We start from the raw sequence: 23,974 nt of genomic DNA, 5'->3' as shown, positions 1-23,974 counted from the left end.
ATGAATGAAATCCCAGGGTGTTATTGCCTGTTTTCCATTTATTATATATGCTGTCCAGCACAGAGCAGGGTATTATAAAATGAGGTAATCCATGAATCATAAACTAAAATTTTGTGGGTGATTTTAATTAATGGAAGGAAAAAGGGAAACTAGTATTTCAAACTGTGGCTCACATTCCTTGAAGTGATGGACTCCTGAACATGCAAAGAAACTGCATCCTCACCTGAGGACAATTGGAACAGCAATGTTCGGTGTAATGTGGTGGTAAAGTGCTATTCCAAGTGAGTAAGTTCCTAGAAGAGATTTTGCAGCTTTTTATACCCTGTCCATGTTTATATCTTTTGGTAAACAGTTAAATAATGTACTATGTCACTAGTATAGATTTATCAGCATTTGTCTTGCCAACAGAAATTATTATTTCGGGTTATTAAAAAAATCTGCTTTAGGCTCAGATCTGTATTTCCAGAATTTCTGTGTAAATGTGAGGTGATACTTGGCTTATTTTAAAATAGGAAGAGAAGAAGAAATCTTATGTTACTTTCTGCTGTTTGCCATTACAGACAGCTGTCTAAAGTACTAAAATGACTTTTAAAAGCAGTTGGAAGAAAACTCCCTGACAGATAATAGACCTTGAGCCATGCGGTTGTTAGGTGCAAGTGTGTGTCTCATTCAGCTGCTTCAGGTTTCAAAGCCATTTAGCAATGGAAAGGAGTGCTATAGGGTCAAGTCTCCAGTTCCCTGAAGTGGGACTGTCACTGTCCCCTGGGGGCTGACCCGAGTCCTAGGGATGAAATGACAGAATCTGTAGCCTGGCTGTGATTAGCAGCTAGTGCCAAAAGATAGTAAATAGCAGCAGGATGTATTTCTACTCGCCCTATGAGAGATAACACTTAAAAGGCAGTGCTGCTAGTAAACTGTAAATAGAAGAGGCTGGAAGATAAATTTCTGCAGCACCGTTTTGCTTTTTGCTATGTGCCTAAGAGCTTTGAAGTTCTCCTGGCAAGTGGAGATTTGGTTTGTTGTTAGATATCTGAGCATGTATTCATTATGCTTTCCAAGAGACATGATGATTGCAAATAAATGGAAATAAACCATTTAAAAATAAGTGATGTGCTGCAGTCAGTGGAAATTAGAGGAATATGTGTAAATTTTAAGCACTCGCCACCTGTTGCAGTGCAAAAAAGCTGATAGATGCTGCTACATTTCTCGCCCCAACTCATGCGTTACTTCTGAGGGAGCATGCCTCTGACATAGAAGTTGCTTTATGTCTCAGGGTAAGTGTTTTTTCAAAGTGAAATTTTAAGCCCCTTCATCCAAAAAAAGCTAAGTGTCACTCGCTATAGTCAACTTCTTAAATTTTACTCTAAATATTTTGGTAATGGGGGGAGAGGTTTACCAGATATATTAGTTACACTTAGTGAGCAGGTAACTGAAGCAATCTAAACCTATAGGCAGAGCAAGGAAAATGGAGGGTAAAAATGGTGTTAGCAGTTTGGTTTCTTAGCCATCGGCTCCTGGCAATATGCTGTTTACAAGGAATTCTCTTTTCTTTGAAGAGAAGATCGAAGACTGAGCAGTAGTAACGGTCCACAGAGGAGGGGTACTTTCATGTATGTTGCTATGAACAGGTGATGTAGAAACCTGTGTGCTAATATTCTGGGTGCAAAGCTTAGATCAATAGTTTTCTTAGGTAGAGAGCTTTGATATTTGTCAAAACACAATTCCTCCTCTGGGTGTTTTGAATTGTTCACCATGGGAAGCTGCAGTATGAGTGGGTGGATCTGGCAGTGAGCTACCACTTGCTGCCTAGGAAAATGAGCTCCTATGATATAAAAATAGATGGAAAATGTGGCACAGAAGCTCTTTTGTCTCTTGAGATTGGCAGGCTTTCTGGGAGGATAGAAATCCATCTGAAAGTGCTGATTGGAGGTATTGATCCAAGGTTTACTAGTCATTCAGTGAAGGAAAATGAAACAATAGCTGTACGGTGGCCTTTGAACCGGTAGGGATTTGAGAGCCAAAAAACACATCTGCAGGAGTTGAATAGAAGTCTAATCATGCTGTAAATTGAGCTAATCTTACCTTAAACAGACACAGTTATGCTATTTTAAACAAAGCTTAGTTACTTCTCGGAAATACTTTGTTAGAGGATTCAATTTTAGTTTTAAAGCTTTTAGAACAGATGTTCGTGAAGCGTGAGAGAATCATTGAAGAATAATTAAGCCAGACTTTAGGGTTTGGTTTGGAAATGGAGTCGTGTTATTTTGGCATGGGTGGCAGTAAAGCAATTTAGAGGACAATACATGGCTTTGTTTTGTATTGGAAAAGTCATTAGTTATCTGTGTCTCATTCTTGTCAATCTCCTTTTGGACTGCTCTCTGAGATCTGAAGTTTCCGATTGGTCTTAGTAACCACAGGGTAATGTTTTGTTTTCTGGATTTTTTGAAAATAGCTATCTGTGTGCCTCTGTATTTCATAGTTTCATTAATTCATGCTTTTGAGATGAAGGTATCTTGCAAAGCATACGGTGACAGATAGTCTAATAAATGTAACTTTTCTTGAAAATGACCTGTTTGCGTCTAAGGAAGCTCTTACGTACCAAAGTGGCAATAAGCATCTGTAGCAGGGAAGAAGAAAAAAAAAAGTAATCAGTTTAATTTAGTCATTAAAGACTAGTTAATTCATGAAGCTTAGTGAGCTGCCTCTTCTTCAAACTGCTCCATTGGTGCAGGCATCCAGGCAGTTCCCAGAGCCACTGCTGGCTTCAGCAACTCCTGGTGGCTTGCTGTAGTGTGGGGCTCAGCATCCTGCCGGCTCTGCGCTGTTCTTGCCTTGTTGTAGGATCCATGCTTGAACTGCCCCCAGGCTCAAGGGCTCACCCTGCGAGCATAGTGTGGGTGTGTTTGAAGATGTCCGGGGAGAAACACCATCTTGCGTGGGCAGGCAGAACCGAACCTTCTTCTACAGTCCTTAAAATACCTCCTCTACTGCTCTCTACTGACTCATCAGGAGATGAGAATTTATCATTTAGGACTGCTTTCCTACCCACTGTGAATTGGGTTCAAGTTAGGTATCCCGTGCTGTCCTGTGTGCTAAGAAATTAACAGAAATCACAAGTTAGGAAAACACGTAGGAGCATCATTGGTGGCTTTTTTCAACATCCTGTAACATCCCCAAACCTTACCTGGATTTCAAATCTTGCAGAATGTCTTCTCACAGTCTATTGTGATTTAGTGCAGTTTTGCTTCCCTCTGTTATTATCTGAGGTGGACTCTCTGGTACCGAGTTAAAATAATTTCCCCCTTTGTGGAGACTGTAAAGTTCCCGCGTGTTGAAAGGAGCGTTATAACATAGATGTGTTAAGGCTGAATCTCGTGCTATTTGAATGACTGCTTAATATCAAAGACTGTGCTATATATATTGAGTTCAGCGTGAAGCAGAGGTTTCAGAAGGCAAACATGGAATAAACCTTGCTTGGTTCTATATATGGTAATAAATACATAGGGCATACACAGTGAATGCAAAAAATCGGGATTCCTTGTGCATTTACCCCTTTTAAACCTAAGTGGTTGGTCTGTCTTGAAGAGGGAATTTCAGCACTGTAAAGAAAGGCAGTATGATATTCATCTGCAAGCCATGGATTTCACCCCAGAACTTTTCTCCAGTATTTAAAGAATAAATCTTCCAGAGTATCTAAGTGAACTACTTATTCCATAGCACCATTACAGGTCCCTATAAAATGACTTAGCTTGGAATAAAGAAATAATTCATGTTGCCCAAATGTAAATATGTATATATATAAAATATAATAATTTCTGTAGCACCTTCTTAAGTTTGCGAAAGATTATTCGCTGGATTCTTGTATTTGGAGGTGAAAGTGACCATCTATTCTCTGGCCTTCTGTATATCACACTTCATTCATTCTCACCAATTTAGCCTTGAGCCCAGTATTCTGTGTTTGACCAAACTATGTTTTTATTGATTACATCATTATTAAAAAACTTAGTGTGCCTCATTCTTCTACTTTCTCAAGAATTGTTAAGATACCTTTTAGGTTTTTGATGGCTCCTCATCTGTCTAATTGGAAAATGCAGTCTCTCAGACACAGGTGAGTTTCCTGTGGATATTTGGTTCTCGTCTGTGCTGCTTGATAATGTCAATGGGGTCAGGTATGTCTTGCGGGGTCTAATGTCTTGTCTGTTTCCACATGGTTGGAAGTCTTGGAACCTCAGCATTTGCTTAGTATTTATAAAGATGTATACTGAAATGTATCATCTCCATTATCCACTGTTCCATTCCTACTATGACATAATCTTTATTATTCTTTCGTGCCTCAATAAGAGCATTAAAGCTCAACAGTGGTTTCTGTGACTTCGAATCTGGAAATTGTTATATTATATCAATATTCATACGTACAAGAAATCTAGTCCTAGTGTTGTTTGGGTTTTGGGGGTTTTTTGGAAGGCTGACTACAGCGTGGTTATTGCATAATATTGGCCAGGGATCTGGTGCTGACCCCATTTTGACTTAACAGGTTGCAATGTCTCTTACAGAGGATGAGGGGATTCCAGTTAATTTCAGTGAAATTTAGTGGATGTCCTTCAGTGATATTTATCTGGGTCTGGTAAAAGGGCTGTATCTGTAGTGGTGGTCAGACTGGTGGGGGTTTTTTAGTGTTTTTTTTGGTGTGTTTTTTTCTTTTTTTTTTTTTTCTCTTTTGCTTTCATGTACACAGAACAGCTGTTACAAATAACTTTCTTTGTCTGTGTAAGAGTCCCGGAACTGCTGCTAAACCAAGTGCAATGAAGTACAAATGTGCAGGTCTTGCACAAGAGGTCTACCTCCAGTGATCTACCTCTGCTCCTACCTTCTATCATTTTTTGTAACTTGTTGCTTCAATCTATTTGCATGTAATGAAGATAACTTCTAACAGGGCAAGCAAGTCCTTGGGCAGATTTGTAGAAGAGTTCCATGTCTAAAGTAAATTACATTAAATTGTAGATGCGATACACAAAAATATATGCTTAAGTTTAATAAGCAAACCAACTAAGAAATTATAGAGGATTGAAATTATTTTTGTGACAATTTAATATGTTGAGAATCTAATCAGTATGCTTAGTTTTAATTACATTTTTAATATTGTTTCTTTAAAAATGAGCCTACTAACATAATAATTAAGAAAAGATTAGGTTAACACCATTAACTGAAATATCGTTGAATTAGATCTTGAAATGTAATTACAAAATGCTGTATAGTCATTGTGGAGAAGATAGTCTCTATGGATGTTTCTAATAGTGTACAGAGCTGATATATACCAAATCAAAGCTTTTAACCCTTGTGGTAGATTGTACAGTAGAATCAATAAATGCTAGTGTCTAAGAATGATTTTTACAGTGTAATAATTTCAGTTTGATCATTTGCAACCATCTCCATGAAATAATATCTTTTTTTTATATTTAGAGATTGTGTATTTTCCTGATGAACAAATAGAAACTAATGAGTATTTCTGGGGTTTGTATTCAAAATTGAAGAATATTAAGATTTTTAACTAGTTTCATTGGCCAGTTACTCAGCAGCTACACAAGATTATTTTTTTGGAATTTACTTTATTTATTTATTATTACTCCTTTATTAATGCCATAACTGTATCTCACTCAGCAGTCACCTTCCTGATTTGTTGGAAAGATTCTATAAAGTACAACAAGCAATCTCTGAGCTATGTGCTTTTGTAAATTGTTATATTTGAATTACAGACTTTATTGAGTGTAAACTACACTGCTCTGCTTAATATCAAGAGCATAAGGGGCCCTGAAACAACAAGGCCGTTTATATTCTTCAAGTGTGGATATCAAAGAAATGCCTCAAAGTGAGGTTTCCTTCTGAACAAAATTTATTTATAACTTTCTGTTTGTTAAAATGGTGCGGTCAAATGTGGAACAGTGTTATGTGTGTCAGCCTTGAAACTACGTAATTTATATTGCTCTTCTAATACATTGAAAGGATATTTTGCATCCCCAAACCTTGTTGATACAAGTTTATTGAATCACTGTCTTCCGAAATACTACTAGATAATTTTAAAAAAATGAATGTATACTTTGTAGTGCCCAAGGAATTGTCCCTGTTTTGGCATAATATACTTTCAGCATTAAGTCAGACTTATTGCTGATGTTGAAGAAAGGCACATTTTACCTCATATATTTGTTCCTGGTAAAAGAAAATTACATCAGAATAGCTGCAAAGTATACTCCGTAGCAAATTACTGGATTTCTAAATTGGTGAATATTGTCTTAAAATCAAATCATAGCAATTTCTGTGTAATATGGCAATTAATCAGCTGTGCACAGTGGGGTGCATCTCATCTTGGAAGTAAACTTCTCCCCATTTGTCCTACAGTGTATCAACAGGGAAGATCCACCCTGTGCCCCAAAGTAAATACAAATTTATACCAGTTTCTTGTGTTTGCACTTACTAGTACTGAATTGTACAGGAGGCTACACCCCTGCCAAAATGCCAAAGAGCTCAATGCTCAGCTCAATTACTTATTCACTCAAAACCAAAGCAACAGTCTTCGAATTTCTAAAAGTTGTCTCTTTGGGGGATTTTGCAGACGCTTAACTGATCTAATTATATATATATAAAAAAATAAAGATAATATTTATATATCTAATATTATATATATAATATTTCTATATATATAAAGCTATTGCCTAGCCTTAGGTGGGTATAACCTCTGTTGTGCTTTGTACATTCTCATGTTTTATATATGAAAGTAACTGCAGTAGCTCACAGAATCTGATACAAATTTAATCTGTCATGTTGGCAGTGTTTAATTTATTATTAGTTTTCAGTGCCTTCCACAACAGTAAAAAACTGTGTCCGTCGCCCGTCCCCCCCCAACCCACCCCCCCAACCACAAAAAACACCCCCCAAAAAGTCCCCTGTCAAGCAGTGAGCAAATTCCTTGTCAAGAAAGGACTTGTGGTCAAAATATGAGGAAATTGGAATACCGCAAAATCTCTAGCACAGGAAGAACAGAGAGCTAGTAAATGTGAAGTGAATTTGAAAAGTGTAAGTGTACAAAGAAGAGCCCAGTCCAAATTCAATGTGGTTAAAAATTTCTTTTGTGATTGTTGAATCAGAGGGGTCTAATCTATGATGTTAAATTCTGGGTTGGATCCAGAACTGAGTGGAAAGAGAAGCAGTTTTATCTACTTTTAACATAGGTCTTAAAAAATCCATTCATTTTCAATAGATACAGTTAGTGTACATGCATTAAATTATCATAATCATCAGTTCTAGACTGAATTCTCCCTCCAAGTCTCTTTGCTCAAATCCCATTATGTAGTGAGGAGCACACGTTGAACCCTAACTTCTATATTTAGAACAGTATTCAGGGTTAAATACTTTTGGGAAAGAAAAAGCTCAATGAATGTTCTCTGAAATGTATCTGAATGTTGTTTTTAATTTGGGTTTTGTTTCAGCAGTAATGAAGTGTGACAGCTCATCCATTATACAAAGATTTTAATTTTTTTTTTTTTAGGATTTAGCCTTTTACATACATCACAAATAACTATTTTAACTGTGTTATTTTCAGTTTCTAACAGGCCTTATCCTTGGTTTACAACTGTTCATAAAAATACATATTGTATATGCATATTTGTATATATATGACAAAGTATTTGTACACATATGACACGGATAACATGCTTTATGATTCTGCATCAGTGAAGTCACTGCAGTTGTGCCATAAACATCCACAAAAGCAGATTGAGATACAACCTTGCGTAGTGACTTGTTTCTGGTAGGAATCAGTGAACTGCTGGGATACTATCACTTTTTCTGTCAGTCTGCCCCCACAAACATCCCCCTTCTCTCTTTTCCACTGTTAGTTCAAGAACGACTTTTCCCCCAATTTTTCCAGGTTACTCCTGGGATTGTATCTTGTTAGTTAATTTAGAAATGGTGCCTGTGATCTTGAAAACCACTGGAAACAGGGAGGCCTTTTGTGGCGACGCTGACGTAACTTTATCTGTAGCACAGCAGTGTAAAACATCTGTTTCCAGTAAGGTGGTTATTATCTTTTCTCGTCCAACTTCTCACTACGAAAATATTTGGCACTCTTCTTCAATGTCTGTAACATACAGGAGTGCAGTTACTGACATAATGAGCTCTCTGAAAGATAGTTTTCCCTTTTGATACCATGCAGTTAATATATCAATTTATGCATATTTCATTGCCAGAGGCAAAAAGCTGTATTTGTTTTTATATTCTCCCAGTTCATCAGTTTTGGTCGTTCATCAGGGTGACCACACTTAGACATGCATCTCATTCTGCGGCTCTTAAAATTGCTACTCGTCCACTTGTTTAAAAACTGGTGCAGCAGATGACTCTGCTGAAGAGCCATTGTAAATGGTGGGAGATTCTGTCAGTGTTCACGTTGATGCATTAACTTCAGTGCACCTGTACCCATTTATACAAACTAAGGGTGAGGTTCTGCATATTTAGTCTGTGAAAATTTGCCTGTTTTTCTCTTTTGCTCATTTAGCGCAGTTCTGTCAGTTGTCTTTCGCATGTATAATAGCCAGATTGATGAGAACAGGTAGATGTTAGGAGACCATAAGCCGTGGAGGATTTTGCTTTAAACTTTCAATAAGGCCCTAGTGAATAAAAGCAGAGAAGAATTATTTCATAGTGTGTTGCCAGTTCAGTACTGAAGGCCTGCTGAAGGTATGAAAAAGGTCTTGTGGGTGGTCTAGGAGTATAAAATAGATTTGTTTTATTACATGCATCTAGTATACTTTGCAACATTACTGAAAGTCTGAACTCTCCTGTGAATGTTTGAAGAGAGCCAGGCAGCAAAGCACTCTACCAAGGACATGTGCATTGGTGTGTTAGCAGTTCACTTTTAGAGCGCTGTTTTTTTTTAAGGCAGAAGTTACATTACATTTGAAGCCAGTTAGGAAGCTGCTCTTGAGTGCTAGCTGTTCATAAAGTTTTTGGAAGGTCTGGGCGCAGCACGCGTGCACGACATTTCTGCCTGGCATGAGATACAGAGCTTGGTCTCACATATCTTGCCTCTGTGTATGTGCAGCTCAGTCCTGTGGCTCATGCATTGTAGGTCCGCTGTTGGACACTCATCTCTGAGGGTGCTCTCTCCGTCTTAGAAAAGCACTAGTGTGCATCTTTAACGTCTGAAGTAATCACTCCTTATTTCCTGTAGTGCATTTTATTTTAGAAAGTTCTATCACATTAAAAAGGCATTAAAGAATTTGGTTCTAGGTGTAAGTCTATTAATCTGGCAGGATTAATGATATTTGAAAAAATAACATAGTCATGACATATTCGACCTTATTTGCATGAAAGATTGTCGGGTGTAGCTACGTTAGCACAGAGCACTGGTGGAGAAGGAGTTAGTGAGGAAGGACACTGCTAATATTAGATTTCTTCACTAGTGTGAAGAAATTTAACAATAGGACACTGTTCCGGAAATTGTCACAAACCTCTGGTGTACTTTGTTGATAGATGCCAGCTATTTCTAATCCTCTGGGAACTTTCTTAGAACAGAATGGTAGCTATTTATGTAAAAACCAGATGCTGATCAAGGGACTGAAAGTCAAAAACTTTAGCTGGCATAAACTGGAGAAGTTACAGTTTACTGACAGCTACTGATTTTTCAGAGCTGTGACTCTTTGAAACAGCTGAGAATGCAACACTGTATTTCCAGCCTTTTTCTTCAAGTGTAAGAAATATGACTACCTCTGGCGATGCTCTTGATAATTGTAATTATCTGTGTGATTAACTGAATTTCAGTAGGCGGGTAGAACAAAACACGTTAATTTGCACATAGATGTTCCAGTTTTAACGCAGAAATGGAAGTAGTGACTTGGGCAATAAAGCCACCTCTTAACGGACTTGAACATAAGTATCTTGCACGCTTTGAAGAACCAAGATAATGATCTCACTCCTGTCCTCTTGATCATAACAAGCATTGGACTTTACTGTTGGTACCAAGAGCATGTTCCAACATACTTAGTACTTTGCTGAACTGGATTCCTATTTCTAAACTGATGGTAAAAAAAAAAAAAAAAAAAAAAAAAGGCAAATGGTTGTCTGTTCTGAAATCGTGAGTGGTAATGATTATTTTTTTTATTTTTTTTGTACTAGGATGAGGTATTGTGGATTCCTGCTATGGAGTTACTGATGCATACAAAATTTTATTGAGCAGTTCTTGAATGGGAAATTATAATGTTAAGGTATATTATTGATGTAACACTCAAAGATATGTAAGGAGAAGTAAAGGAAAGATATGGGGTTTTTTTGTAGGGAAAGACAATGGTTTCAGAGGATGAATTCTGGGTTGGGAAGAAGAAGAAGTGGAAGGGTTTTGTGGTTCAGAAAATGAAACTACATAGGAACATAAGAGGATAGGAAAAGAAGGTGCTCTCTGAGGAAAAGTAAGACCTTGAAAAGCTCAGGTGAGCTTGTGGTAAGCTGGAGTTTATCTGAACCAAGCAAAACGTTCTTTCAGCTTCTCAAAGGGAGTCACTTGAAAAATATCGAAGAGAGCTGGTGAATGGACTTGTATCATGTTTATATGCCAAGCTGCTGCTTCAATCACAGAATATTGTTTAAATGTAAAACCTGTGATAATTCCCTGTTCAAGTAGAACCCACAGGGCTCTAAAGAGGACCTTTAAGTATTTTATGAAAAGTATGAGTATTTACACCAGCAATGGCGCATAGTCACACTAGAGTGCCCACATACCCTGAATTGTTTCCTAAAAGTTATCTGGAGTCCAAGATCTTAAGGTGCATCCATTAAGCATGGATGCTTCCCTCAACCCCACGCAGATTTTCATTCTTTTACAAAAGGGAAAATAAACAGCATTTCTGTATCTTATGCATTTACATGCACCTGATAGCATCTCCTAACTCTGCTGTGAGAGTTAACTGCTGCAGAAAGATGTTAGTATGTGTAGAGCTTTGCTTTGGAAAAAAAATGTTCTTGTAACTTGGATGCTGCTTTCTTGGGCTTTTAAAGGCTCATATCAAAGAAGCAATAGCAGGATAAAATTAAAAAGATCTGAAAAAATGATAAAGTAGTTTTGAAAGGAGGAACCAGGGGAAATAGAAAGTAGATTGAGTTCAAAGCAAACAGTAGCTGGAGGTGATGACGGCTGGTTTGTTTTAAACTACGCATCCCTACTTGAATTTTAATTAATTCAAAACCTTTTTAGTAAGGACTATTTGCCTGACAAAAGTTCATAATGCTTCATCCCTGAAGTATGGAAGGATATCCAACAAATAAGAGCAGGAGAGCCTGCAGGAAAGCCTTTCATTTCCTCTGTCCCAGAAACCATAATCCTGCAGGAGAGCAAAGTAATGGATGGTATGTATCTTTTTAAATAACATTTATCAACGTTATGCATTTAAATGACAGGGTGGATAGATTTTTTTCTTTGCTGACTTTTTTTTATATTCAGTGTCTTTTTTATGCTCATTTTTAATGTGTATGGACCAAGAAGTGGGACAATACCAAAGCCAAGTTAAAAATGAAATTGAAATAACAATATTTAACTTTATTCAAATTTGGAATGCAGCAACAGTCTCCAGATGGGCAAAGATACCTCTAATTCTTGTTTAACACTGGATTTTTCTTACAACACCTTATTAACATTAACAAGGTTACCATTTCCCACTGTCACATAAAGGCAAAATAAGAAACTGGGTTTTGTTTAAACTTCCTTCTTAAATTCAATGAAGGTCTGAAATGGTCTGAAAATGGAGTAAGGATATTCTTCCCCTGACCTAGCTCTATTCTTCTTCTAGTAGGAATTAAGGGAAGTATGTTGGTCTGCAAATGTAAGAGTCTACTTGAAGACATCATGGAAGTTGCAGTACACGACCACCAGCCTGTGCTAGAGAGGAAGCTGCTTATGAATATCTGGGTTTTCCCTAGCCAGTCTGGATGGATTGAGGCAACCTTGAAGAGGTCTTATGACTTGGTAGTGATGAAAAAGATAGAATCAGGTCAGGTCAATGAAAGCATTTTTCTCAGCTTGACTTGGATGTTTTTTACAAGGCTTTTTTGGTATAAAGTTCTCTCTAGCAAACCCCAATGTTTCTTGAGTGCAATAGGTAATTTCAAATATCCTGAAAATGAAGGGAAAGGTTTTCAAGTGGATGTATCTAATAAAAGCACCTTCCTTGGTATTTTAGTAATTCAACGCTTTCCAACAACAAAATTGTAGAAAAATCCCTGACCACTGCTAATTGTCTTGCTTTTATATTCAGTCTCAAGGATTGTCTCATCCCTAACCTTTATTGAAATGAGCTGAACTCTACTCACGTGTTCTTACTGACGTTGTTACTTTTATGCACTGAAAGGAGACTGCTTATTGTTCCTATATCTGTAAGTAATAAGTTTAACTTGCGTAGAAGTTAAACTTTCTCTTGGGCATGAGACACACCTAAATCACTGTCTGTTCCTCATGCACATGTGTGTGATTGACTTTAGATTATACTTAAAACTAGGATAGTCCTTTATAACTTTCATCCCTGATGCTGTGCAGAAAGCAGCTAGGATACCCTGAGGGCTGCCAAAGCCTGTTCCATGTCATCTTGAAACCAGAAGTTGCTGACTGAGATGTCTGAAGTGTGGTAAAGGTAATGGTAGCAGAAGAGAAACAGAGGCTTTCTTCCTGGAATTTTTGCAGACTTTCTTGCTTACTATTCTTCTTCTTTAATTTCTCAGAGGCCCAGAGTTTCAGCAAATGAATAGCTTTGCTGTACAAACACCATATTATGAGTATAGATTTCCAGCAATACCTTCCTACTCCACCCAAACACTGTGTATTTTTCGCTTCAGTTTAAAATGCTGAGCCTGTTGGAATGCAAGGATTTTTAATTATGGAATTGAATTTTCTTACTAATTACAAATCTTTAGTTGAAAAAGAGGGTCATATTAGCCAGCAAGGATGCATTTAGGGGATTACATGAGTCCACTTTGCAAACCACAATGTAGAAAAGATTTGCGGAAAAGGCAATGTGTAATGATAGGTTTCTGTTGAACTTTGATGTGTATAGCTTCAAAGAATGAGGATGTTTGGGCAGCAGCAAGTGTGTTTCTCTTAGATGCAATAAGAAAAGACATCCATACACGTTTTGTCTGACTTAAAAGGAACTAAATCCTACAAAACGAGGAAGGCAAACCATTTCTTTTGCAGTGCATGGTTATTTTATCAGTTATACTTTGAGTATTACAGTATATGTGAAATTAGAACAGTGGAACTTTTAAGAGTTTGGATAGACGGGTGCAGAGAAGATCAGATCAGACTGCAGTTAGGGGCTACCTATTTAATGAACTTTCCCTTTGCCATTGAATTGTTTAAATCCGATGGCCTTCTACAACGAGATAATTGGCTCAGTGCACAAAAGAAGAGCAGTGGATGCTGTTTCCCTTTAGTTTAGCAAGGCTTTTGATGCCATCTTCCATAGCATCCATAGGCAAATTGGGGAAGTATTCTGTCCCGTATTCAGTATGGGACTGAATGAGTGGACAACAAGGTGAATGAAAACCCGGTGGGGCTATCAAGTTCAAAGAGTAATGGTTGGCAGTTCAAAGTCCAGCTGGTGGCTAGATAATGATAGAATCATTTAGGCTGGAAAAGACCTTTGAGATCGAGTCCAACCGTTAACCATGCCCACTAAATCATGTCCTGAAGTGCCTTGTCGACGTGCTTTTTGAATATCTCCAGGGATGGTGACTCAACCACTTCCCTGTGCAGCCTGTTCCAATGCCTGACAACCCTCTCGGTAAAGAATTTTTTTCCTAATATCCAATCTAAAATCCCCTGCTGCAACTTGAGGCCATTTCCTCTCGTCCTGTCTCCCGCCACCTGACAGAAGAGACCAGCACCCACCTCACTATAACCCCCTTTCAGGTAGTTGTAGAGAGCAATAAGGTTTCCCCTCAGCCTCCTCTTTTCTAGACTAAGCAGCCGCAGTTCCCTCAGCCGCTCCTCATAGGACTTGTGCTCCAGGCCCCCCACCAGCTTGGCTGCCCTTCTCTGAACACACTCCAGCACCTCCATGTCTTTCCTGTAGTGAGGGGCCCAAAACCGAACACAGGACTCGAGGTGCGGCCTCACCAGTGCCGAGTACAGGGGAACAACCACCTCCCTGCTCCCGCTGGCCACACTATTTCTGATGCAGGCCAGGATGCCGTTGGCCGCCTTGGCCACCTGGGCACGCTGCTGGCTCATATCCAGCCGGCTGTCAACCAGCACCCCCAGGTCTTTCTCTGCCGGGCAGCTTTCCAGCCACTCTTCCCCAAGCCTGTAGTGCTGCATGGGGTTGCTGTGACCCAAGTGCAGGACCCGGCACTTGGCCTTGTTGAACTTCACACAATTGGCCTTGGCCCATCGATCCAGCCTGTCCAGATCTCTTTGTAGCGCCTTCCTACCCTCGAGCAGATCAACCATCCCTCCCAACCTTGGTATTGTCTGCAAACTTGTTGAGGGTGCACTCGATCCCCTTGTCCAGATCAGTGATAAAGATATTAAAGAGAACTGGCCCCAAAACTGAGCCCTGGGGAACACCACTTGTGACCGGCTGCCAACTGGATTTAACTCCATTCACCACAACCCTCTGGGCTCGGCCATCCAGCCAGTTTTTTACCCAGTGAAGAGTAATGGTGACATTCTTCAAGGATTAGTGCTGGGACCATCAAGAAACGGTTATTTCAGAACCTGGCTGACACAGTGCAGCCTTACACTGCATGGCTTGTTGGTTGGGCAATTGGTTTCTGGCTGGCTGGACAACCAAGATAGCTTCTTGTGAATTGCTGATAGATTTACTACAGGAATCCAAATGTACTGTGAGTTGAAACCATGTCTCGGTGGTATTGGCACAGGAAGCAGCTGAGAGAATTTTCTTCACAGCCAAAATGCATTATTTTTTACTGATGCACAGCATTCCAAGTCTGGATTTTGGAAAGACCAAAATCAAACATTTGTGGATTCCAGAACAGTGAGCCAAAGTAGGCTCTAGAAGAATATTACATTTTCATTGTAATCTTGCTATTTTATACATTGTTTTAAATACATCAGGCACAGTTCCTTATGTCCTGATAAGATTCATTTAAATTTGCAGTAGCAGCAGGTTGGGCAGAATTCCTGTGATCAGGGCACGTTTGCTTCCAGAATGAAGCCTCTTAGATTTTAGGAAATGTGCTAATTGCAGTTTTAATTCTGTTTTCATTTTAAAGACAATGCCCATATTGCCAAACTTGTGAGCATTCAGCAGTGCTGAGCCCTGGCCCTGTTCTGCCTCCACTGACTGAAATGCTCTTGCTGCACGTTCTCTTTGTCAGCTCCCCGCCAAAAGAATCTGTTGTTTCTGTGGGACCAGACTGTCTTCATGCAAATGAAAGTGGTTCCGCTTGAAAATGTCATCTCGGAGTCAAGAATGTTCTCCAAAACTTTGCTTAGAAGAACAGACGATCTCTGTTGCCTCAAGCCTCTTTTGAAGTAATAAAACATAATAATTGGCCATGGTGAGCACTCCTTTTAGCTTTTTTCTGCCCTGAGGAAGAAAACGGTGGTATGGTGGCTATAGCTGAACTGATCTCACTGTAACTACCTTGCATGACAAAGTCCAAGCAGGGCATTTGTGGCTGTGTGGGCTCCAGCAGAGACCAGCACCCTGCTACTGACTTCAGCTTTCGACTGGTTTGCTCCAACTGCTGAAATCTGCAACAGTGTTTTCTCAGGCATGTCCTGAATGCCTCCCCATTACAATCTTTGCACAGCCTTAGACATTTGGAAGTAATTTTATTTGCCACTGTATGCTTGAGGCTTGATTGCTGTCATCTGAGAGTATTTGTATGAGCACTGCTGGCAGATCAAGCTCTTCAAACTTCCTCCTTCACCCTATTCTCCTGCAAGCACCAAACAACGTGTCCAGCCACCCTACTTGTAAACCAAAGTAAAAATAGAAAAACAAAGTAAAAACATGTTTACACCTAACCTTATTCATGGGGTAACTAGTGAGTTAGTTTAACGAAGTGCTTTCAAAGTATGCAGATCCAACACTGTGGAGTAGCCAACAGAAAAGGACCAGCCTGACCAACCTTTCAGCAGAGTGTTGCTGCTGCACAGTTCCCTGCCCTGCCCGTGGTATAAGATGGGATGTTTAGAAGGGTTCAGTCTTCTTCAGTAGCTCGGGAAGAGTGAGGTTAATATGCAGATACAGCATCATCAGATGCTCTTAGGGAATTGAACAGTATAATAAACATTGGATAGTGCTGTGGGACCAGCAACAGAAATCGTTTTTACTGGAAGGTATCCCAGTATATTCTGCCTTTGTATCCAGCATGTGTCGAATCTTGTAATAAAAACAATGTTCTTGATTTTTTTTGTGTTGGAAATTAACTTTATCCATAAAAAGGCGAGCAAAACTCCTGTTAGCACTGATGGAGACATAAATACAGGAACCTGTGAGTTGGGGAAATACGGACTACCAAACCAAATGTAGGGTTGTATTGTTTCCTTCCAGTTAAGGAAACGGGAGAAGCAGTTGTATGCTTCAGATGTTAATTTAAAATTCATTCAGAGGAGTCTAACAATATCCTAAACACAGTTTTTCCTCTTCAGTTTTCCCTATTCAGCCAAATCTGGAATTACAGTGCTGAGTGGTAAACAGAATTATTTATTTTGGCACAATTTTTTGGCAGAGACAAAACCCACTTGCCAGATCACACTCAGAAAGCCCTTTACCTGGGAGATACCTTTTCTCCTGAGTCAGGGTACATTGTTTTGCTGTTGCTTTCTGCCTCTACTGTTGTTTAGAGTTTTGAGGTTGGATTTTCTTGGTTGATGAAACTCAGAGGGTGAACTCCCTCCCCTTAGTGCCAGCCAGAAGCGACTGGCCAGCCGCAAAGTGTATGTCTTTAGTAAGGCTTTGGTTAACTGCTATAGCAATTAAGTCTCTGCTTGGGAGTTGACTTGCACCTTGATACTTAGCAGTACTTATTCATACTTAACGTTATTTGTAGACTCTGCAGGAAAAAAGTTGAGTCTGTAATTTTCCAGTCCTAAAATACATATTTTAAAATTATCTACACCATTTAGGAGAACACCCTGGGACTTTTCTACTTCTGAAACAAGGCACACAAAGGGTTGCAGCTCCTTGTCTAGAGGATTGAGCCCCTCAATCACTTTGAAAACTCATTTAGAATTAAGACCATTCAATGTCTGTTGACTTGTGGAATGCTTTTAAAAACATTTATTGTCAACTTTGCAAATTATGCTCTAGGATTTTTTTTAAGCAGGAACTCTGCAGGATAGATTAAAAAAACCCATCTCTTTTCCTAAGCAACAGTTCTGATGAAACCTGGTTTCCTACAGGTTTGTGTTTTAAACTGTGTGCCTGTGTGCATTCCCAAAGGTATGATGAAAGGGATTTATTATTACCCACTTGTTTGCAGGGGAGCCTTGGTGGGCACTGACTTGGAACTCCCTTCTCTTCCTAACTGTCTGTGTTCACAAAATTTGCAGGAGCACAATTATTGTAGTGACCTGGTCTCTATCAAACTTGGCTGAAGTCAGCCACTGGAATCAAATGGGCTTGGGGACACAGGCGTCATAATGCCCCCAGTAGGATCACGTAAGCCTAATTTCCTTAGGAAACCACAAGGGAAATGCAAAATGAAATGTTCATCTGGACTGTCAGCTGGCATAAAACAATGCAGAGCCACAGACTTTGAAAAAGTCATCTTATTTTACACCAATGAATGTCTGTGCTAGTTGTTACTTTAGACAGCCCTGTAATGAATAAAACCTCTGCATAATACTCTCGAATCTGTGCGCGTCATTCGTTGCTTATTCTCTTGGCTATGCGGGGAGACTTAAACTAAATTTGAAGTCACTGAGAGGACATTCATCTTCTGTAACCCTTAGTGAATTAACACCGTGTTATAGACCTTGTTAGTGGTCAGTGTTTCCAAAAGAATGCCAAGTTATTTGGACTTAACAGCTACAGTACAACAACGCACTTATCTAAAGTTCACTGAGATATATGATGTATCCTGAATGGAGATGTCTGAATGTAAATTTGATTTCATTTTGACAATCAAATATTTCATATTAAGTGAACTGTGAATCAGTTCAGTCTTTTATTGGTAAGGGATTTCAGGTTCAGCCTCACGTATGTAAGTGTAAAGTTCTTATGTAAACTGTGTGCATTAATCGTTATTAACAAGAACTGTTTCTGTACAACTGCAAAATAGGTTTTGTATTTGTCAGCACTCCTGAAAAGTATCTGATTTTCAAAATAATTGGTGTTTACATTGTAATTTGTATGGCACACTAATTTGGGTAATACTTTATTTATTACCACCCCCCCAAAAAGTTATCAAAAGATTAAAAAAAAAAAAAAGGTGGTCTGATTCTTATTGGAGTAAATGAGAGGGTTTTTTTCCACTGATTTAATGGGAGGTGGATCAAGCCCTACATTATTGTTGCAGCAGGCTGACAATCAAAGATTATTAACGCCAATCCCTCTCTTGGCAGTCTGTACACATGAACAACAGTACATCTGCAAAATGGTTGTTAGCACGTATCATCTTTCACTTTGATTTACTTCTGCACCTCTGCTTTGTGAGTCAGCAGGATTAAATTTTGTAATTCACAACTTGAATCTCAGCTTTTCATATTCTAGAAATTTTATTAAACTTAAACCACTGTATCTATGTAATCTTATATTTCCTTACGCTCTTCACAAACTAGCATCTGAATGACAAAGAGAGGATGAGAAGCTACCTGCACAAGCTGTTTTGTTTCCAAACTTTTTTCATTAAATAGACAAACCTCTTCTGTTCCAGTCTTTTTATGTTAAGCAATGTAAAAGCATTGGGGTTTGGTTACAGTATGCATCAAGAAGTCTCTCTTGACAGAAGAAAGCATAAAACTGGCAGACTCTGCTTTCAATACCGTTCATCATCTTTTCTGCCTTTGTTGGACTATGTTCTCTACTGCTGTAGGTCTATCAGTCTTTAGGCTCCTTTAATTATTGCACTGGTAGAACTAGTAAAAATGCAATGAAATGGAGCTGCTTCGCTGTCAAATCCTTTTCTTTCCCTTACCATTTAATCTATGAACCAAAGTTGTTAATGTCTGCAGAAAACCTATATATCTGAAAGCTTAACTCGGGCCATTTTGTTCCCACGTGTAGGGCACTGGGGAATGTATTGCATTTTATTGTATACCTGCTATCTTCTCAGCTGAGGTAATGGTGTTCGACTGCTTCTTTATTAGGTCGTCTATAAGCGGAGATGGGGAACAGGAGAGTGTAGTTTGGGGCTTTGGGGATGTTTCTGCAAGGAAAAATGAGACCTTAGGATGGCAGCTTCAGCAAGTCTCCCTGTTGTACATGCGGAGTAGTCTTTTCTCCCACTTCTTATGCTTTTCTTTTAAAATATTTTGCTTAAGATGCTGTGTTCCGCCCTTTTCTCTTTTTATGGTGTCATTTTCCTTCCTCCTTTCTTTCTTTTTGTTCTACCTGGTTCCATGCCCAGGCCTTACTTTCCTTGTTCACATGCAAGGTGTGAACCAGAAGGCAATGAAAGCAATGAGTACAATAATGAGGAGTAACTTTAAACATCAAACCAAGCAGCAGTGAATTTCCAGGTGTTGCTTTCAAAATGATGTGTATCTGGTGATGCAAGATTGAGATGGTTTCATATGCTATCCTTTAAAACACTTGTCCTGTTGTTGGCTTGTTGAGGAGTGGAATTAACCTTGAGAGAAATTGTAAAGGAAAACAAGCTCAGCATTAAAACGCCCAAAGCAGGGTGTGCCTTGCACGCCTTTACTGTGCATGAACTTCTTTGACACTTGCTCGTGATGACGGATGGGCTTTGACAGCCATCTAGTGGCTGGGATGGGGTTTCTCCCCCGGTAATTCGTACAAGTTCAGAGCTGTCACAAAACTGGGCCTGGATATGTCAGTGCATGATGTGATTTTTACTTCCAAACTGTCAATGCGTAGTTCTCCGAGTATGGTGATTTAGTATATTAGCAATAACTGACTGACTTCGGATCAAATCGTTCTTTAAAGTAGAACCGATACTCCAACAGATCAATATGTAGCAGAAAAATAATTGCATTGTACTCACTGTGCTTTTCACTGATAATCCTCTTTCACAAAGGTCCTTTGTGCAAACTCGTCCTTAAATATATCATAGGGTATTTCTTCTACCTGCCTTTTATATTTGCAGACTGCTTTGAAACTCATTTTCACTGACTTCAATGAATTCGCAACCCTGTAGATTCTCTACTCGGGTCCAATGCTTTTTTGTTGGTGAGAAAGGAATCAGTTAATGGGCTAGCAGAACCTTTTGCCACATTAAGAATTTCCAAAGCTGCTTCTCAAGCCGTTCAGCACCTTGTGTTACAACTGCAGAGGCAGAAAGAACATGCAACATAAAGAGTTTGTGACTTGGTCTCTGCAATTCAAAAAACTTGCAGATTTCCAAACCAGGGAGGAAACCGTAGAACAATTTCCTTTGCTGCATTTCCCGGTTTGGGTGTAGATGGATAACATGCCTCCAGTTCAGGCCTGAGAGTAAAATGTCAAAATGTGCTTGTGAGATGAGTTGGCTTTGAAATAGCTGCTTTTTTCAGGTTACTCTCTCAGTGCAATTCAGTCGCAGCAGAAAGGAAAACTGGAAGCTCCAAACGTAATCAGATTATTTAAAATTAAAAATATGTTTTCTGGCAGTATTGTAGGGTGGGGTTTTGTGTTGGTGGGTTTTTTGCTTGCTTGTTTGTTTGTTTGTTTTTTTATATTATCAGCATATCTGCAATCTGATAGGAAAACAGACTTAGTACACTCGAGAAGCTGGTATGTGCTTTTCTCCCCGTCTTCCTCTGCCTCTTTCTCAGCTGCTGAGCATGACCCAGGCAGAAGCTAGTCACCATCTGGCTCAGCTCTGATTTGCCAAAGCAGTTGCTATGTGGTTTGTTTGAAGTTATGACAGAATGCTGACTTTGGGCTCAGTAACTTAGAAATTTCATTTATGCAAACTGCTGCTCTTCTGAACAGCACAACAAGTTCTGCGGGTGATACATTAACGAAGACATAGACCATATGCCAGACATCTGGGTGGAAAAGGCTAAATATGTCAGACAGTGCGTTATGTCATGCACACAAGGGAGAAGCGAGAAGAGTGGTTTCCAAAATACGATCTGCAGTTTGGAAAATGATTCTCACAGTGTCATAAATGGACTGCACAGCACACTTGGTTGATGTCTTTACTTCACACTGAAAACATTTCCTCCTGAGCTTCTGCAGCACCCCTTCGAGTCATTTTGTCAGTTGGCGTGATAAACTGATTGAAGAGAGGAGCTGACCTGGTTAAAAATTTGGATTTCAGTTTCTGTTAGAAAGCTGCAGAAGTTAGCAATGGCAGGCAACAGTTAATGACACATCTGCTCCATTCCTCCAAGTTTTGACATTGATGGAGTAACTGGACTTGAGCTGAGGCATGAAACTGAAATTCCAAATCTGTTTGTATTTATTACTTCATGATTTTTTGTTTACATCTGGTTTAAATTAGGACAGAAATGCATAGAACAGTGAAGCTGTCCTGGTGCTTAGAGCTGTTAATTTTTAGGCAAATAACAGATTTTTTTAAAACAATAATGGTTGTGATCTTTGACTAGTGGGATGTATCCTATATATATATATATATGCACACATAGGTACATAAAATGGCCCTTATTCCCAGTCTTGTATCAGTTAGAAATTAGGGCTGTTTGGGAATTTTCAGATAATGTTTTAACTGGATTGTCCAGTTTCAAAAAAATTTTTTTGATAGGAAGGTTTCTGTGGTCACATGGAGCTCCACCCAGGTAAGATTAATCTTCTCCACAGCATCCCAGTGGTCAGGAGAATCGCCTTGGATTGTGTGTGACAGCTTTGCTGTGTGTGACTCAGAGGGCATCTTGGCACTGGGGTTCTTGGTTTGCAGGTTTGTGTCCCATTGTCTAGGGACAGTCTGGGGACAGTTCATTGCTTTTGCAGGTGCTTGTGTTCCTTTAAAGGATGAAATATTCATTGGGCCAAAGTGAAAACAATCTTCTTTTTTTTTCTTTTTCTTTTTTTTTTTTTTTTTTTTTTTTCTGCTACAGTGTTCTGAAAAATGTTGGATACCCAAAGAAAGGTTTCCACTTTACTTGGTTTTTGAATTCTTTATCAGACATATTTTATGTTTAGGGGGACATACTGAGTTATACTCATCTCATGGTTAAAAAAAATCCAGATATTTGGAGTATTTGCCTACAGAATAGGAAGAAAACAAAGGCATAGACTTAAGTATGGGTAGAACAGTGCCTAAAGAGATGGTTATGCTCCTTTAAATGCTGCCATCAGTCAAATGAGGAAATTTCTGAGTTATAAATTCAACCCAGAGAAATTGTTCTGCCTTGGTGATGGTAGATTTGTTGGAGAGGAGAGAGCAAAAACTATATTGAATGGATTTCTAAATAATTAGTAAGAAATTAATTCTACATTGGAATTCAAGGAAAAGAAAGAAAAAGAATAGTATTAAGACAAGAAAGAAAGTAAACCTTCTGTAAATGGAATGTATTAGGGTAAAAATGACATGCAACTTCAATAAAATAGAATGACCTCCATACAATTATGTGAATATGTAGATAGATAGGATACATGCATGTAGGCAGTCAATGCTATTCCTATATAAATGGCCGCACAGGATAGTCTTTCATATACAGTTAAAATATTTAAGAGGTATTTTGTATATAGTTAATATCTATCTATAGCAGTAATTTATGAGTGTGCTGGGGTAATCACGTAGAGCCATGACCAGCTGGATTATGAACACTAAGCAAAAGAAGTAGTTTGAGGAGCCTCTCTTGGCTCAGCTGGAGACACTGCTGCAAGTACCCTTGCAATGGAGAGTGCTATTGCCACTGGACAGTGACTGACTGTCCTGTTTGGAAAATTTGATTCTCCATGTTGGTATTAGCTTACACCAAGACCCCAATAAATGAGGTTTTTTTCTTTCCAACAACTACTGCCATGTCTGTTCAAAACTGTCATAAGGCTGGCTGTGTAAGTTGCCCGGAGCAGGGAGCAGGTAGTGTATGCCGTTTCGTACAGAAGTCTCGCGGGTTCTTCTCCCCAGTCAGACGTCTCTAACACCCTGTGCACAAGAGTTACAAAGAGCAGGCACGTGGCAAGAGTTCCTCGATGCAGAGTTAGTACCCCACTGAGCAGAATGACATCCAGAGACTCGTGAGGCAATGTCCATTTGATACTGTGGCAAGTTTCTGCGCTCTGTGGTGACTCTATTTTACTTCTTTCTGATCAAGAAACAAGGTGGTAAAATAAGACAGACATTTAAGATGACTCATATTTAAAAGTCCTTAATATCAACATCAGCTATGCCCATGGAACGTTTTCTTTGCGTCCATGATACTGCTTCTCATCTCTAGATGTGCTCTTCCCTTGTCCAGACCTACTCCTCCTTTGATTTCACGGTTGGAAAATGTGTTGTATATTCTCTCTCCTATCCCAGGAGAAGATGTTGAAGAAATAGCCTGCACTCAAAATGGCCAGATGTACCTGAACAGGGATATTTGGAAGCCCTCACCGTGCCAAATTTGCGTCTGTGACAATGGAGCTATTCTTTGCGATGAAATCCAGTGTCAAGACGTGCTGGAGTGTGAGAACCCGCAGGTGCCCCCCGGAGAGTGCTGTCCTGTGTGTCCCCATACAACACGCGATTTTGACACCACCATTGGTAAGATTGCTTTCCAGGTTGCTTTTTTTGAAAGGAGAGACAGCCCAAAGAACTAGGAACCTCATCATATTGGAATTTCTAATAGTATTTCTATGGTGAAAGTTTAAACCTGAAAATAGTAGATACCTGCCAGTTATCTTCCATCTTG

The 23,974-nt window shown here is 39.2% G+C and overlaps 1 protein-coding gene across 1 annotated transcript in view; it reads left to right on the top strand.

Moving 5' to 3' along the window:
• The window catches only part of COL5A2 (collagen type V alpha 2 chain), a 112,243-nt gene that overhangs the window by 34,059 nt on the left and 54,210 nt on the right, over positions 1 to 23,974 (top strand). Inside the window, exon 2 of the mRNA XM_049815571.1 lies at positions 23,602 to 23,826. Coding sequence (XP_049671528.1) covers positions 23,602 to 23,826 — 225 coding nt within the window. The remainder of the gene's footprint in view (positions 1 to 23,601; positions 23,827 to 23,974) is intronic.

Source organism: Accipiter gentilis, chromosome 1 (assembly GCF_929443795.1).
Source record: "Accipiter gentilis chromosome 1, bAccGen1.1, whole genome shotgun sequence".
Classification (NCBI taxonomy): Eukaryota; Metazoa; Chordata; class Aves; order Accipitriformes; family Accipitridae; genus Astur; species Astur gentilis.
This window is presented reverse-complemented; position numbering and strand designations above follow the sequence as displayed.